The 17,383-nt window shown below is 50.0% G+C and overlaps 1 protein-coding gene across 5 annotated transcripts in view; it reads right to left on the bottom strand.

Moving 5' to 3' along the window:
* Nucleotides 1-17,383, bottom strand: part of Ctif (cap binding complex dependent translation initiation factor) — a 315,277-nt gene that overhangs the window by 131,578 nt on the left and 166,316 nt on the right. For all 5 annotated transcript variants that reach the window (XM_023714714.1, XM_023714712.1, XM_023714720.1 and 2 more), the window contains one exon: nt 8,866-8,942. In XM_023714714.1, coding sequence (XP_023570482.1) covers nt 8,866-8,942 — 77 coding nt within the window. The remainder of the gene's footprint in view (nt 1-8,865; nt 8,943-17,383) is intronic.

The raw sequence follows: 17,383 nt of genomic DNA, 5'->3' as shown, positions 1-17,383 counted from the left end.
GCAATTTCCTTGCTGGGATAGAAAGAGAAACCGTGGGCAATGTGAGCATGGATCTGTCTCGCAGTCCCTGGGCTCCTGATGACAGAATGGCAATGACAGTCACTTTAGCACCAAGCATCCTGCGAGGGCTTCAGTGATGGTGTCACCCCAGGATGGTACGAATGAAGAGATAAACCAAGCAGGGCGGTGACAAGTGGAGGGAAGGTCCCCTGACTTTCACTTGTCCCCCCAGCTGCACAGTGCCACCATACAAACAAGGGGCATTGCTTGGGCCTGAAAACCCATCACCACAACACAGCTGATCTCATTCTTCCTAGAAGTTACATTTTATAGTCACCCAAACACTGAGTGAAGGCTGAGCTACTACTCTCAGGAAAAATACAAGGTTAGGTTCCTGCAAGCCGACTGACCAACGCCTGGTCTCAGTGCGTGCGTTTCTGTTCCAAGATTCCTTATTCAATATACACCACAGAGCTCTCAGCCAACAGCATCATGACTCCTGCCTGAATGAAGCTTATTTAACACTCGCACTTCCCAGTAAGGCAATCACAGCCTCCTTATGCTTAGGAAGAGTAGGCAGCGCTTCAGCACAATGCCGGGGCCATTTTAAGCAGGAAAGTCACCAGCAAAAAGCACACAAATGTGAAAATCATAGCAAAAAACATGCCATGAAGAGAAAGCTGGTCTGTAGTATGCAAATGGAGACAAGAGTGCAATTTGTCACCTTATTTGACCTCAGCTCAGAACATGAATGCTGCCCAACTCAAATTATTTATTGCTCTCCGTGAGTTGGTGAGTAACCAAAAAAATATGGTGGATGTTGATTTTGGTGGCAGAGATAAACTTTAGCAGGTAGGTACATCGGCAGTATGTAGCCCATGAGTGCTGAGCAGCAACTGTACTTTTTTCTTTCTTTCTTTCTTTCTTTCTTTCTTTCTTTTTTTTTTTTTGACAGGGTCTTGATACGTAGTACAGCCTGGCCCTGAACTCACTTTATAGCCCACAGAGCCTCAGCCCCACTACTGGGATTAAAGGCATGCACCACCATGCCCAACCACCAACTGCACTTCTAAAAGGGCTAGCTCATGGGAATGAGCTGATAGATAGAGGCAGGACTCCAATTAGTTAATTCCTGGTCAGTTCCTGGTGGGCAAGGTCTGAGAGACTTATTCATCCTTGAAGAGGAAGGCTCTGTGATGGGTGGACCAATAGCTAGGCGCTAAGGAGGGAGGCAAGCTCCAGAAAGCAGCTGTGACTTGAAGACAGGGGTCTTAGGAGGCACTGGGCATGCTCAGAACCTTCACCCAGAAGGCCAGCTATGAAAGATGATGGATTCCAGAACTGGAATAAGGGTCCTCTCACAATCCCTGATGACCATCACAGCCTAGGCTCGAGCAGCATCAAGAAGTGAAGTTTAAACATCTTAATGACAACTCTAAAATTGTGTTTTTTAAAACGTAGAGTAAGAAAAAGGAGAGAAGCAGAAAGCTACTGATAGAGTGATGTAAAATGAAGGGATAAATAAAGCAGCCTACCAAACACTAAGTTTGTCTTTCTTGAAAGAAGAGTTGGTCCAGAAAAGATAGAATCAAGTAAGCTTTTGTATGATGCCCAGGCCTCAGGAGGTCACAGGACAGTGACTGGGCACTGAATCCTTACCTTCTCACTTGAAGGGTGGGGCAAAATTGGTCATGATAAGAGAACTCTTCATGTGAGGTCATAAATGGCCTCTGCCCATATCTGAGGCATCAAATTGATTGGGCTAAGCATGCCCAGATAACTGGTAAAATATTCCTAGGTATGCCTGGGAAGGATGGCTTTACAAGAGACTAGTGCAGTGGACTGCCTATTGGTGGGCAACTTGTTATACCCAGCTGAAATGAACTAGCATGGTGCTGGGTGTGGGAGGCCCACCTGAGGATTACTGCCAGCAGTGTAAGAGGCAGAACTGAAGAAGAGCTGGTAGAGGCTGGGGAAGCTCTTTGGAGAAGCTGTTGGAGCTGCTGGAAGCTGCTGGTTCTCTTGAGCTATTCAGCTGGAGGACCGTGCCATGCTGGCTTTCCTGATGAACTTGGCTGTTCTCATTAGCGGACGAGCTTGGGACCTTGTCACTGAGAATGGCCAGGTTTCACTTTGGGGAGCTCTGGTCCTCACCTTGAGCGTGGCTTCCTGGCTCTGGAGGGGAAGATGGAGCATAGCTCAGTCTCTGGAGAAGCTTGTCACATTGGCTTTCCTGATGGGAACTCAGCTTTCTTCATTGCCAGAGGAGCTCAGGACCTTGCTGTCACTGAGGATGGCTGTGGTGCTTTTCAGGGGAGCTCTGGTGCTTACCTTGAGCATTGCTTCCTGGCTCCAGTACAGATCCCTCAGCCTGCTAGCACAGATCTTTCATCCCGCTGGCAGAGACTTTCAAGCTTCCACCACTGAACTTTGGGGCCTTCCCAGCGCAGATTTGTGAAATGGGCTTGCATGAGACTGTCATTGGCTCTAGGCTTCCAGTTGGACTCATGGGAAGCACTGTTGTGGGCTCTAAGTTTTCAGCTGGATTCATGCAGGACATTAGGATCCAGGCCCTCAGCTGGTCTTTAATATGTAGCTAGATTTCCTGCACTTGGTATATGATGCTTTGGATGACTCATTATAAAATAATCATATAAAAATATGTCTTGCATTGTATTGTTCCCCTTGCAAAAACCCCAAACCACAACAAGTAGCATTTGAGTTGACTCATTAAAGAAGATCTACCATCACCAACATGGATGAATGTCATCTAATATATCGGAGGGCTGCATAGAACAAAAAGGCAGAGGAAGGTGTCCTCCTACCCTTAGATATAGGTGCTCCTAGCTCTTGACCCTTGAACTAGGGCTGAACTATGCCACTGGTTTCCACACAGAGATGCTCTTGCAGTGACTGGGGGAGCTGTGGGGCATTTTGGTCTCTGTAATCTCATGAGCCAATTCTCATAATCAATCAGTTTTCATTTTCTCTCTCTCCCCCTTCAGCTATAGCTATATGCATAGTTGAAAAAAAAAAAGAAATATTGATATCAACTCTCCCAAACAGACTTCCACACAGGTGGTTTAAGAGAAAAAAAGTGATTAGTGATCACTACCACAGGTTCACGGGCCAAATCACAGCCAGACCAAATCTTCATGTGTTTTGAAAAGATTTCTTGCCCAATACATTCAAGGAATCCTATGAACACCAAGGTATTTCAAGAGGCTGGCCCTATCACTCCATCCTAAGAGTTAATATTTTCATTAAAATTTTTTTCTTTGATTCAGATAACTCATATCCCATAAAATTTTACTCTCTAGCATCGAATTTCATAATTTTAATATATTTACAAAGTTGGATACTCACTAGCCCAATTCCAGATGCCTTATTTGTTTTTATTAGTGATTTAGATGATGTTACCAAGAACCTACACAATCAAGTCTGATGGGTGACACTGAAAGTTTGAGTATGTGTTGGCAGAGAAAGAGAGGGAGGATAGAGTGTTCCCTGGTTCCACAATTGGAGGGCACTACGCTGTGGCCATGGTCAGTGGTGGTACAGAGGCTGTGAGTGCCCTGCACATCCAGCCTGTGGCCCACTCTGCACTCCAAGGTGGCCACGTGCCCCTCTGCCTCTCACCCAGCACAGCCATCTGACACCAGCTGAGGTGGCCCAGGTTTTCTTTTCTTCTTTCTTCCCATCTGCACTGCATGTGAGGTAAATTAACCGTTCTGAGACTTCACTTAATGAAGCCAATTAATTTGGAGAACGTCTTTCCTGTCTCCCTGGCCACACCAGCAGGCACTGTGCAACAGACCGCTAATGATTGCATTAGCTGCACCATTCTAATTGTTAAGAGGCCAGGCGTCAGAGTCCACAGGGTCTGCAGAGACTCCTAACAGCCTAGGCAGGGACCATTGGAGCCAGTGGGCTCTGGCTTCTCCCTCCTGCTTAGGCCCTTGTGGGTCGTGAGCTCCACCCACCCATCTGCCTGTTTCTAGGGAGCTGTGTGGGGCAATTCCTAAGAATCTCTGGCTAGGAACACCTAAGGAACTCCTGCTTCGCTGTGGAGCTCATGTTCCTCTTATTATTTACCCTTCCAAATCCGCTTTGAGTCTCACAGTGTTTCATTGCTACCTCCTCCAGAAAGCATTCCAGAAGCATGCCTTTCCCCTCTGGCTCTCTACGAACTGCGTGAATGCTCCAGGGGTGTGCACAGTGTTCCGGCTGATGGTGGGCAAAGTGAGCTCCATGCGAGTGCTGGTTCAGGTCCTTGACAGGAGAGGCCACTCTCACACCCTGATGTCCTCTGGGCACAAACACAGCCCTGACTATAGCTCAATCAGTCTTAGCTGGACATTCAACGGTGCTGGCAGCAAGGCACTGCCCACATCCCTCCCTGCCATCCACCAGGCCAACTGCTCTGGGTGAGGGAGGCTACTCAGCCCAGCCATGACCAACAAGGGTGTAAAGCCTGCCCTGTCCCTCTGGTTTGGGTCAACTTCAGACTGCCCACCAAGCCTGCACTAAAGCTCAACCTCTTCAAGGTAGCAATCGAAACACTGTGAAACTCAAAGCGGATTTGGAAGGGTATTTTGCCTCTTCTTCCCCAAGGAAAACTCCTGAGAAGCTAATGTCCACCCCAGATTCTGTTGTCTAGGGAACAGGGAGTTGACATTTCTTCAGTGCCTCCATTTGTTCATTTCCTAAAATGTAGACAGTGATGGCAGTGGGGAGAGAAGCTGAGAAAAGCCCCAGAGGTGAGGGACCCACTCACGGTGAACAGGAGCTCCAGGCCAGGACTGTAGCCCTTCGGTGAATCTGCTCTTCTGGGCTGCATGCTGGGGACAGCTTTGCGGGGAGGAAGATGAACCCTGGCTGACTTCCTTCCTTCTATCTCCAGCTGGGTGAGGGCAGACAGGGCACCCACAGCCATACTGCTCTTTAGGGAATGCTTGGAATACTCATTTATTGCATTTATATCATAAAATGCATAATTTTGCCTAAAACTTGCCAACATGTATTAGCTTCCAAAAATAAGTAAGTGGTTACCAGTTGTCCAAATTCTGAGAACATTCTTAAGAAGAAAAAGCTTTGAACTGTCTAAGACCTTAGCTTTTTTTCCCCTGTAAAACAGGGGAAAGACACCCACAAGTCAAATTTAATCACAGAGACCTTCAAAGCAGCCCATAGGAAGTGGGGGTAGAGCCCAGAGATGGCTGATGTAGAAGGAGCCCAGGGCCCTGGTAGCGGGGTGCAGAGCTTTCCAAGTTGATCTGGGAGAAGGAAAAATTGGGCCTGGTGCCTTAACCTTGGAAGGAGCACACAGCAAGGCCTCTTGGGTCCAGGCATACCCAGACATCACTGGGCAGCAGGCAAAGCCCCAGGCAGCACTGTAGACATTCCCACTGGACACTCAGCAGAGATGCTTGCTGGCACCTGGACTCCCTCTGCCCTGGAGTGCACTGGGGGGAGACCATTCTAGGTGCTTCACAAGAATGAGCTCTTTTAAATCTCTTAACCAGTGGACTGTTATGGCTGGGTCTCTAGGTGTCCCTCCAAAGTCTCCTGTGGTCATACGTGGGGCTTTTTGGAAGTGGCTACAACTAGAATTTGTGCTGCTGGGATCAAGGACATGATGCTGGGAGTGACTCATGGTGCGATGTTAAGATTAAGGGTGTGAGGATTACCTACCCTAAGGGTGGGTAGCCTGGGTAAAATATAAGGGACAGAAAGTGCCATGGTCAGGGCTTCTCTCTAGTTGCTTGTTTGCTTTTGCTGTCTTCTGCCTGCCATGAACTGTTTTTCCTCTGCAAAGTCCCTCTGTCTTTGAGCCAGCTAACTATGAAGTGAAACCTCTGTGAACTGTAAGCTAAATAAACCTTTCTTCCTTTAACTTGAGGGGCTGGGTATTTTGTCTTAGCAAAGAGAAAAATAACTAAGACATCCATTTAATAGAAGAAGAAATAGAGCATTCAAGGTCTGAAGTAATCTGCCAAGGTCCCAGAGCTGATGTGTAGTGAAGTTGGGGTTCCCACCCAGCCTCTAATTTCAGTTTCAGCCTCTAAACATTCACTGCTCCATGATGCAGCTCCTTAGTAGGCCCCTGACACACCCCAGGGGGAGATAAAGGCAGCAAGGACACACAGAAACACCAGAGAGAGCCAGCTGGGACTGGACCAGGGGTGGACTTCGATGGGGGCGAGGATTCTACATCCCACTTAGAGAAGCTCCTTTAGCCATGGGACCACACGATTCAGCTCCGGCTCCATGCCTGGGCTACCCAGAGTCTACAGCTATCAGAGACCAGCTCCGACTCTGTAGGAAGACAGAAGCCACAGACTCCTGCAAGCATTCTGAGGAGAGACAGAGGGACACCAGGGGAGCCAGCTGGCCACTTCTTTTCATGCAACCCAGGCCTAGATCAGAGGTATAATGCAGATGCCCCTTATCTACCAAAATTGATTCTGGTCAATCCCTTTGCTCCCCTTGTACCTGATGTGCTCAGGGAATGAGAGCCTTTCTCAGTGTGGCTTAAGCCCCCAATATTGGGAAGGTTACTGTGTACAGATGAAGTATTAACAATCAAGGTCAATACAAAGGTTCAGTACTCAGCAAAGCCACTAGTAGAGATTATTGGCTGGGAGGGCTAGGGCTGACCTGGTTGTATGTTGCAGCCACTCTCTAAGTATCTGAATCATGTTTCTCAGGACTCCAGAGGCTCTTGCCTTTAGACAACGAGGTCCTTAAACCACAAGGCTGCCAGCTCTTATCATGAAAGTTCCCATTGCCTGGGGACTACGCAGCAGGTCCACCTGTGAGTGATGAATGGAACTGTCTTCCAGGATGGGAGCAAGTGTGGGTGTCCCCGCCAGCACAGCCTCTGGCTCAGTGTGTGTCTGCTGTCCTGAACTGCAGTCTGGCCCAACAGTCAAGACCTTCCCTCGAGTCTGTCATTGGTCCAGCTAAAAACCTACCTTTCATTTCAGCAGATGTCCTCTAGTTGGGGTCCCTGCGAACACAGAGGCAGCTGCCCCCCTTCCCTCTATGTAAATCTTTCACGAATTTCATGGTGAGGATGTTCTTTCCTTTTCCCTGGCCCCAGCCCTTCAGCTCTCCTCACAGGACATACTTTCCATCCCTTTAATCATATTTATTGCCTCCCTTTGGATGCTAGCCCAGTTCACATCCTCTTCGAGGTGCACTGACCTAGCCTGGGCATTCTACCATGAGTGCGGCTTGGGGGAAGCTTGGCTTCCCAGTCCTCACGTGTCATGCAGGCCCCTTTCTACATTCCTGTGTCATGCTGCTGCTTTCCGGAGGCCTGCCCCTGTCCAGGGGACTCCTGTGGAGCAAGGCGACCTGGCCCAGAAAGGGACATATGGGCTGACCCGGATGCCACTACTGAGCCTGGAGAAGCTGTTTCATTCAGAAGCTTGAGGACTTTCTGTACCTGAGGTACACACTCTAGGACAGAAGAGGAGGGACACAGGCCTCCCTCTCCCTGCCATCTCTCCAGGCCCTTGTAAGCCCCGTTTCTCCTTTAGGGGTAGTGCCCTCTTTCTTCCCCCTGACAAGAACTACAATGGAGGGATTTGTCAATGTGATGCTATGCAGCAAAAAGGCAGCAAATGCAAAGCAATTATTTGTCCTCTGGTCAAGGAAGGACAGGTTTGGTCTAACTCTCCCAGCTCTAGTTTCCTTTTGATGTCTAGTAGTTCCGATGCCTAAGCTATTTACTGTCCTCTGTGAATGTTTTCAGACCTGCCAAATCTACTGTCGGGTGACAAGCACTTTGGGTAACCGGCCCCCGCCCCCCCAAGTTATGGCTATCACCTCTCAGCCCTTGCTCCAGGCCTGTGTGCTGAGGAACGGTCAGAGACAATGTCAGCTGCGGCCCATGGGCACTAAATGGCGTGAGGGTAGCACATCTAGTTTTCTGATCCAGGGACGTCAGGCTGTCTCTTATGTTTCTAAGAACATTCTCTGTTCACTTAAGGTAAAACCACCAGCCATCACCTTTATCTAAGAATAAATTCCCCACAGGGGAATACCTCATTTTAATTCCTCAGGCATAAGCCTTCTTGTTCTTTCTCTTTCTTTGGATTTTTATCCAAAAATAATTTATGCATATTCAAGCAAAAAATACACTCCAACTCCGCCTTTTGCACAAATGGCGGACACGACAACACTGTTCTGCACCTGGATTTTTTCACCTACACCACACTGAATACCTTCCCAAATAAGAAAGCCTCGTAAGTGGCAATGCACGTCTTCCTCAGGTGCCGATCTCAGCTGCTTGTTCCTGTCTGCAAGCCAGGAACCTGCAACCTCATCCCTCCTTTCCTGTCCTGTGGCTCTCACTGTCGATTCTGAACTCCACAGAAGGGATGGCTCACGGCTCTGGGCATCGGCAGCATCAGCACCAGCCACTGCTATCAGTGTGTTGCCTGTCATAGAACAGCTGGTTCTCACAGGAACAATTCCCGATGGAAAGAGGAAAGGCAGATGCCAGAGGATTCCTGAGCTCCAGAAGCCTCCTGGAGGCCATGTCCTGGAATGTGTGGCCAGCAGGCCCTGTTCCTTGAGGATGCTCAGAGGTCAGTGGGAAGAACACTTCTGACCCACAAAGTCTGGGGAGCAGCAGTAGGGAGAGTGGTCCTCTGTTGCATCCCTAAGGGACCCACTCCTTCGAGTTCCTGCTGCTCTTGGGAATCCCCAAACAGTAATGAAGCCCACCATGCCACCGACCTCAGCTCATGGGTAGCAGCTGGTGACCAGAAGAGCTCAACACAAGCCAGCACGACATAGCGATAGACACTGGTATGGGCGAGAACACCTGGTGCTCGAGACAGTCTCCCTTACCTTCGATCGTTTCTCCTCCTCCGGAACAGCTTCTTGGTGTGCGCTATCTCCACTTCGTGGGGCATCGGGTGGTAGCCCTGGGATATGGGAGAGAGGGGGCATGAATAACCTCCAAAGAGAGCAGAGGGCATCTGGGACCACATGCACCACAACAGCATTCAGGACAGGAAGATGGGAGAGACTAGGCTCTGACTTCCAAATTCAGATGGGAATTGGAAAATGCTTCCCCAGGGAAGGATGTTGGAATTTCAGACTCAAAAAATGGGGAGCATCAGGGAAACCTCAGAATCCATCTTATCCAAGCTGTCCAACACAAGTGAGGATACTCAGGCCCAGAGACCTGGGAAAGCACATCAACATTTCCAGAGAGGGGGCAGCAGGTTCAGGGTGCCAATGTCCTCCACCTTCCTTTGATTGGGGGCTGAGCCTGTGAAGGGAGACCAGTGGGGCCCTTTCTATGGATCCCCAATTCAGAGGGCTGCTGGTATCCCTCATGGGGACCAGGTATATAGTCACTGGCTATAAGGCAGAGAAAAGGTCTTCCAATTTCTTAATAAAATGGGAATGTTATTACCTTCTGCCTTGTGCTGTTGCGAGGAGATGGAGTCTGCTGTGAGCAGAGGAAAACTGCCTCCTAATCCTAGGCTTAGCTCCCCTGGAAGCATTTACCCAAGATGCTTTCTCTTTATATTGCCTGGGAAGTATTTAGGGAAAACATGCAAATAGCTGAATTCCTTTTTAAACTTCAAAGGAGAGACTGGGGAAAATTCTAAGGATGGTCTTTTGCATATTGTCTTCATGACAACTACTTAGACACTGACATCAGTTGGAAAGAGACCTTCTACTTGGAATGCAGGCCTGATCCAGCAAACGCCAGGCCTGGCAGAATTATCACAGAAGCCGGGCTGATGGCCAATTCTGTTGTTAGCTCCTTCCCACCACCTCCACTCCCAACAGAAAAATGGTAGTGTCATGGCAGAGTATCACCATTCCATTCTAGCATCCCAGAATGGAGCATGGGGTACCTGGGCTTCACCAGGACACAGCCTGTCTGTGACCTGCACTATGACATGCGGCTGTGGGCAGGCACAGATGGAGAGGAGTCTGGGAGCCCAGTCTGCAGCGGAGTGGTCCCTGGGCATGCATTTGGCCCTAGCCCCCACCCAGAGGGCAGGGAGGCTGAGGCCCAGAAGTATCATGTGGATCTGTGAGCTGCAGCCCTGACCCCTGTGTGAGGTGGCAACCCCCCCCATTGGGGTTCCACTGAAAGTACCCCACTGTTCTACCTTCACAAGACTCAGCCCCAACTGGGGGAGGGATGTGGGACATTGGCAGCCCTGGTTTATTTCCCAGAGGGGCAGTGGGAAGATGAGTCAAGAGGGTGCAGAGACCTTGGGGGTGTGGCCCAGATATTGAGGGTCCTGGGAGGGAAAGACACATTCCAAACTACATTTTAATGACAGCCCTTCCCTCCCACCCCATCTTTCTTGCTTCCAACAATCTAGCCAAAAAGGCATGAATGAATTCCAGGCTCCAGGCAGCCGCAACAGGCCTCTGGGGCCTTAGGATGTGCTTTGTTTAATGGTTTTCTCAAAGGATATTATTTGTTTTCTTTAATACAAAACACAAACAAGGAAAAACACCAAGTCTTCCCTTCTCACTTCCTCTCTCCCACCCTGACCAGGCTCTGAGCTGGCCCCCTTCCCTCCTTCCCTTCCTCCCTTCCTCCCTCTCCAGGTCACTTCAGGAACACGCTGGGTGTGCCCTAAGCAGACAATGGACAGGAAGCTGAGGCTCCCTCCCAAGCTGGCAGCAGACTGAGATCTCAGCTCTGAGGTCGGACAGACGGAGCTGCCTGTGGCACTTGGCATAACACGAACTGAAGGTGCCAGCCTCCTCCGGCCAGGCCTCAGAATCCTGGGCTCTGACCCACATCCTGGCCTCTTTCCTCCACACCAGCCACAGCACTGGGGAGCTGCCCTGTGGACGTGACCTCAGCAGGGATTCTAACTTGTCCCCAGGCCTCGGAGGAGATCATCCGGCCACAAGGAACGGTATACTCATCACTCATTTGATTTCTGCCATAAAATGTGACCAGTAAGATAGGGGTGGAAAGGATGGCATGTCCTAGACAACGGCACACAATGACAGGAGTGACTCATAAGGAGTTTGGAAAGGAGCTTCAGTTGGGGGCCCCTAGCGGCCTGGCCTGAGCAGATGGTGCTCTGGCTCTACACCAGAGACCCCCTTCCTGCTTTGCAGATGCAGAGAACGAACCCAGCTTGCCAGAATCATCCTTTGAGTGTCCAGCGGTCCTGCCTCTAATTCCTTTCTTAACAAATCTGGGTGTTCCTTGCTTGGCAGCAGCCTGGCCTGGTTAGGAGCCCTCTCCTTAGTGTGACAGGGACACTCTTCTGGTCTCCCTGCTGGCTCCATGTGTGTGATCACTCTGTGGCAGTCGTGATTCTGTCACCATCTGGTTGGCCACTGGGCCCTCGGGCTTAGCTTTGAATTCTGTGTATGAGTACAGACACCTAGGTGTGGCTGCCCTACTCCCTGTGCCCCGCCTGGTCTCAGCTCTGATCACCTTTCCTAATGAGTGGGGCTATGAGACAAGTACATGATACGAAGTGAGCCTCTCCTCGGAGGGAGGGAGAGTGTTCCTTCCGCACATGCGCACATTCACACACTCCGAGCTGGAGGTCGGTGCAGGTGTAAGATGCTGCAGCAAGGGGCAGCACACTACCGCTCTGGTTACAAAACATGTTATACAAACACAGCCCAGTACAGAGCAGGCTGAGGCTGAAATCTCATGCCCTTGTGCAGGGGGTATTTTGGAGGGATCAAGGGCTTGTCTAGCAGAGCTCTGACCTCAGAACTTCAGCCCAGCCCAACAGTTAATAATCCCAGACAGGGAGTGGAGCGGCCTTGCCCTGAGATGGCAGATAGAAAAAATAAACCTTAGGCCTGCAGGTGGCAGGAGAGGAAGCAAAGCAAAAGCACCTGCAGAGATCAGGTGTGCTGGTGACTCTAAGGCCTGCTGCTACTGTGATGAGAGTGACGAGCCTTTCCTGGCCAACGGGTCCTATCGGCCACCTCGATCTGTACATCCATCCACCTATCCTAACACAACGACCATTCCATTCATCTACCTAGATCCAGCCCAGCCCAGGCCCGGAGAGTATGTGGGAGAGTTCCAACTTCCCTGCGCTCGCAGGACCTCTCCGGACCAAAACTCAGGAATGCCGCATGAGTGAGACCCTCTACTGCACCCTCGGGACCCCTCCATCCCTCTGTAGCCCTCTCCCCCAAGCCTGTCGAGTGAGTGAGAGCTTCTGTGATGCTCTCGGGACCTCCAGATCCAGCCCAAGCCCAGGCCCGGCTAGTGTGTGGGAGAGCTTCTGCATTCCCCTGTACCCCGTGGGGCAAGGGCACAACAGAAGGGCACCACAGGTTCACTTCCAAGGGTTGCAGCAGGAAGGAGCTGAACACAACAGCTAGACCCAAGGCAGGCATAACTGGATAAACTCAAACTTAAGAGATCTGCACCCGAATTTCAGTAGGTGCCAAGGTTATAAATACACCGAAGCTCTACACCAAAGGGCAGAGGTCAGTGCTATACAAAATGACAAAGACAAGGAGCAAAATGCAATCTCAAGCCTCAAGCCCACCCAGAACAAGTACAGAGGACACTAGCTCAGCTGAAAAGAATGAATGAACAGCGTTGGAAGTAAAGAAACAACAGCAGAAAGGTATAGAGGAACTCAGAGCAGAATCAATTTCTGAAATAAAAAAAAAAATCTCTGAATTCATAGCATCTGAAGTAAAGAATTAAATATAGAAACATATGGGGGAAACCCAATGCCCACCCAGAACAAGTGCAGAGGATGCTAGCTCAGCTGAAATATATGAATTAACAGCGTTGGAAGTAAAGAAACAACAGCAGAAAGGTATAGAGGAACTCAGAGCAGAATTAATTTCTGAAATAAAAAAAGAAATCTTAGCATCTGAAATAAAGAATCAAATACAGAAACATGGAGGAAACCCAATCTGAAAGAAACTCTGCAGGAAAAGAATTAATAACTGCTTCTAAAGAAGACATTGACAAAAGGAGGAGATAAGAAAAATGATGGATTCCTTGAATGAGCAATACAGGAAAGAAAATAGATTGCATGAAGCAGAGTCAAAGAGATATAGAGGAACTTAAAATCTCAATCACAAGCCCCGCAAAACCGTTTGAGTGAAAGGGAAGACAGAGTTTCAGATCTTGAAGACTCTGGTGCAGCTAGTGAAAAGGTAAGAAAGGAGCTCTTAAAAACAATTAGGATGCTGGAAAAAATAATCAAGATGATGCAAAGATGAACAATGTGAGACTAATAGCCATTCATCTACCTATCCTATAAATATGCATTAAGGCATCATGCATATGGTACTGTAAAAAAACAGGCAAAATGCTTGTTCTTGGGGTGTACACTCAGGAAAGGAGACAGCTGACAAATATGTATGTGATAAATGGGATTGTTGTGCTATGAAGTGAAATAGCCATGGCAGGAGGATGAGGGAAGGAGAGGTGAGGTGGTGCGGGGTAGTCCCGGAGACCCTTCTGCTCACAGGAATAGTTAGCAGCCATCCATCTAGTTATACACCCATCTTTCTACCTTTGGCTGTTCTTCACTCAACAAACACTGGAGGCCTACTGTGTGCCAGTGCACCAGCTGGATAACACCAGGATGAAGAAAAACCTCCAGGAGGGACAGAAGGAAAGTAATGGAGAAGCTGAAGTGGCATGTGCCAGGGTAGGAGTTGAGCAGCCCAGAAGAAGGACCGGGACTTGGGGTGGGGGAAGAGTCCAGGAACCCACTGCCTAGGGAGTGATACCTAAGCTAAGCCCACAGGTCTTCAACAGAGAGGAAGGGAGAACATGTTCCAATCTCTACTCACTAGCGAGGATGCTAGTGTCATGGCCACGTGTGGGCATGTGCCTGGCACCAGCAAGGTGAGGGAGGCGCCTGCGCTTGGGGATCAGCACTGGGGCTCCTGAACACAGTGTCTGGCATGGGAGATCTGCACAGTCCTCTTCATCTCATATAGTGGGGAAAACTGTGTCGCCCAAAAGATTTATTGGAGTCCTAATCTGAGGTACCTGTGGATGTGACCTTATTTGGAAATAGGGTCTTTGCAGACGTGATCAAGTTAGGATGAGTTCACACAGGATTAGGCTGGGCTCTACATCCAACCTCTGGCATCCTTATGAGAAGGAGAGAATGTGGATGGACATAGAGGAACAGCAGGAAGAGAGAGAGGAGGGATGAGTGAAGACAGAGGCGGCGTTTGGCACGACGCAGCTACCAGCCAGAACCCAGAAGAGTGAGGAAAGGCTCTGCCCTGCCGACTGAGGCATCGTGATGGCTCTGTGCCTCCCAGTTTGTGGTCGCCTGTTCTGGCAGCCCTAGGAAACACATGCAGCCCCCGCCCTCCCTTCCGCATCCCAGGTGCATCCATGGTCCTGGGCCTGCCCACCTGCCTCTCCTCTCTGCTCCCTATCACCAGCTGGGCCCACCTGGGTAGTCCTTCAGGACCCTGTTCAGCATGGGGGTTGCTCCAGAGTGTTTGATAGTCTCCAGTGAGCAAAAGCTACCAGCCCCACAGTGGTAGCACAGCAGAACCCTGAGGCTGTGACCTGCAGGGGCTGCTCTGCGGCTGGAGACTGGGCTTCAGAGCAAGAGACCACAGGCCATCAGTTTCTTCCAGACCTTATCAAATCACCAGCTAAGCCCTGGTGCTCCCCAGCTTTCGACACTCAAGTACTTACCTATTTAACAAAGGGAATTTGAATCTCAAGAGAGCAGGTGGATTACTAGTCCCCCTCATCCAGCAGTATCATCTGCCTCTGGGGGACAATGCCTGTGGGCCCAGCCCTGCTCTGTTAGACAGTTGGAGGGACCAGGAAGCAGCAGTGGGGAGACCCCAGGCTGGAAAAATCATCATGGGCAGCTATCTTTCCCTGGTCACCTGGTCAGCCCGACCCAGGCCCCATGCGGCCTGGGTGGGGAAGCCCCTCAGTCCCACACCACCTCCCAGCGGTGGGTGTGAGAGGGCAGAGACCATCTGTCTCGCGGACCAAGGTGCCCCCGGCACTAGGAGGCTGCCTGGTACATAGTTGATCATAACTAAATATTTGCCGAGGAAAAAGGGAGGAGAGAACGAGAGCCTAATTTTGATGAATCTGCTCTATTGAACACGGCTTGTGAAAAACACCAGCAGCTGTGGTGGAGGTAATGGCAGCTGCAGAAGGAGCCGCTGGGGTCGCAGTGGGGCGACATGACCCTGTTCTCTACCACAAGACTCCAAGGCAAGGAAAGGCTCGTCTTATCTCTGTGGGGCAGCATGTGGCACCCACGTCACCTTTGCTTTTCATGCTCCCCTTCCTCTGGCTACTCAAGGCCACCCACCAAGCTCACCCTGCCCTTCACTCCAGGTGGGTAAGGTAAGGGACCTGGCTGCTGCAGCATCCGATTCCCCTTCTGTCTGCCTCAGTGAGATTCAAGAGTGGCCTACAGAGCTGAAATGCACGGCCTGCAGCCTTGTGGATCCCAAGGCCCACCAAACCTTCGGGAAGGTGATCCTAATGTTCCAGTGGCCTTGGGCCTCTGTACCCCGAGTTAGATAGATGTATTCCCGGCTAACTCACAGTTCTGTTACCTTTCCCTCTCTTACACACCAGCACCTTAAAAAAAGAGAAAGCATTACACACAGCCAAGAAAGTCTTTCTCCTGGTGTGCTACATTTCTCCAGAGTGCAGAGGAGAACTCAGACCAACTCATCATAAGACTCTACCAGGGAAGAGGATACCTAGGACACACTGGGGCTGACAAGAAGGCTGAAATCCCCAGCCCAGGCGGAGCAAGGGGCAAGAGAGCTCAAGCAGGGAGGTGCCCACGACAGGCTACTGCTCAGATAGGCTCTGCTCTGTCCCATTAATACCACCTCTGCTCTGTTCCATCTGTCACCTTTGCTCCTGGACAGTGGCTCTCGATTCTGGCTTCTTGGAAATCACAGATCCTCTGCTTGTCCTCACAAATTTGTATATTTATCTGACCAGGCTCTTGACCTTTCCAAGAAAATCTTCAAATCTATAGAAACTAATGGCTTCCCTTTTTCCAGAACCTTCTAGATGACCTGGAGTGAAGGGCCTCATGAATTGCCTGGCATAGAAGAACCAACTAGATGCCAGCTCTGCTGTGCCTTCTAGGCAAACCAGGCCTTGGAAGCCCCACAGAGCCTGTCAGCTCAGGGCTTGGCAGAATCCCGCCATCTCCTAATGCACACAATGACATCCTGAGGAGTGAATGATACAAAGGAACCACAGCACTTGGCAACTGGAAGGGCCATAAAAATCCTAGCACAGCTTCCCCAATGACAAGCTTGTCTCAATAGCTGAAGCTTCCTCCTCCTGGGGGTTATGTTTTTTCATAGCTTCTAAGAAGTTACCCTACCAAGGTCCACCTCCACTGAGCAGGATGTGTGGGTCACGTCCAAGCAGATATAAACAGGTAATGTTTCTAAAATTCCTGGAATTGCTGGGCTGCAAGGCTATTGAGAGAAGCTGACCTGTTTCAGAAATAAGGGTGAGGGGTGGGGAGGCTCGCCTATGTTTCAATTGGTGGTTTTCTAATTTTTCTTTTAATTTATTTATTTTTAATCAGCAGTGACGCTTTTAAAAACAATATCTTAGTTGGAGTCCCAGTATAAAAACACAGATAAAAGCAGAGAGGGAAGAGACCTGAAGCCTGTGCTGAGCCCTCCACAGACACCTCTGCCACCGCTTTACATGTATTCATGCCTCTGAGCATGAACCTAACCCTCACCAACAGGAACACACCCATGGCTACACACACATGCAGCTCTGCCAGAACCAGGCTGAGGGCCTCTGAGCAGGTTTCAACGGAGTCTGTGACTCTCTAACATGGATATTCTGCCTGTGGCAGGCTGCCTGGGGGAGAGCCCGTGGTAACTGCCCCGTTCCCAGGTGGTCTGTGCCTCCAAATGGGGGTCCAGAGCTGGGTCGCTGGGAGGTGCATGGTTTCCTTGGATGCTGCCATACCTTGGATCTTAAACATCCACACAGTGTCCAATGTGTTAAAGACTGGGTTCTTAGCTTGAGGCTATTGGGAGGTGGCAGAAACTAAGAGGCACATCTAGTGGGACATCTTAGGTCTCTCAGGGCATGGCCTTGAGGGGACAATGGGAACATGCCCCTTCTGCTTTGTCTTTTTCACAGGCAGTCCTGAGGTGAGCTGGCTATCTCTGCCACCATGCTACAAGACGTGATCACACTGTACTGTCTCTTGGGTAGATGACTGTTCAAAAAGAAGGGGGTGGTGAATGAAGCCAAGAGATAGGAAAAGGAATATTGTGGGACTGCCTTGCTTTAAGGTTGTATATGGTTAGGGGCTGGTGAGATGGCTCAGTGGTCTAAAGCACCTACTTAGAACAAGCTTAGCAAAACACAGGGACC

This window comes from Octodon degus, unplaced genomic scaffold (genome assembly GCF_000260255.1).
Source record: "Octodon degus isolate 3935 unplaced genomic scaffold, OctDeg1.0 scaffold00003, whole genome shotgun sequence".
NCBI classification, from domain to species: Eukaryota; Metazoa; Chordata; class Mammalia; order Rodentia; family Octodontidae; genus Octodon; species Octodon degus.
The sequence above is the reverse complement of the archived record's forward strand: the minus strand, read 5'-3'. Positions and strand labels throughout refer to the sequence as shown.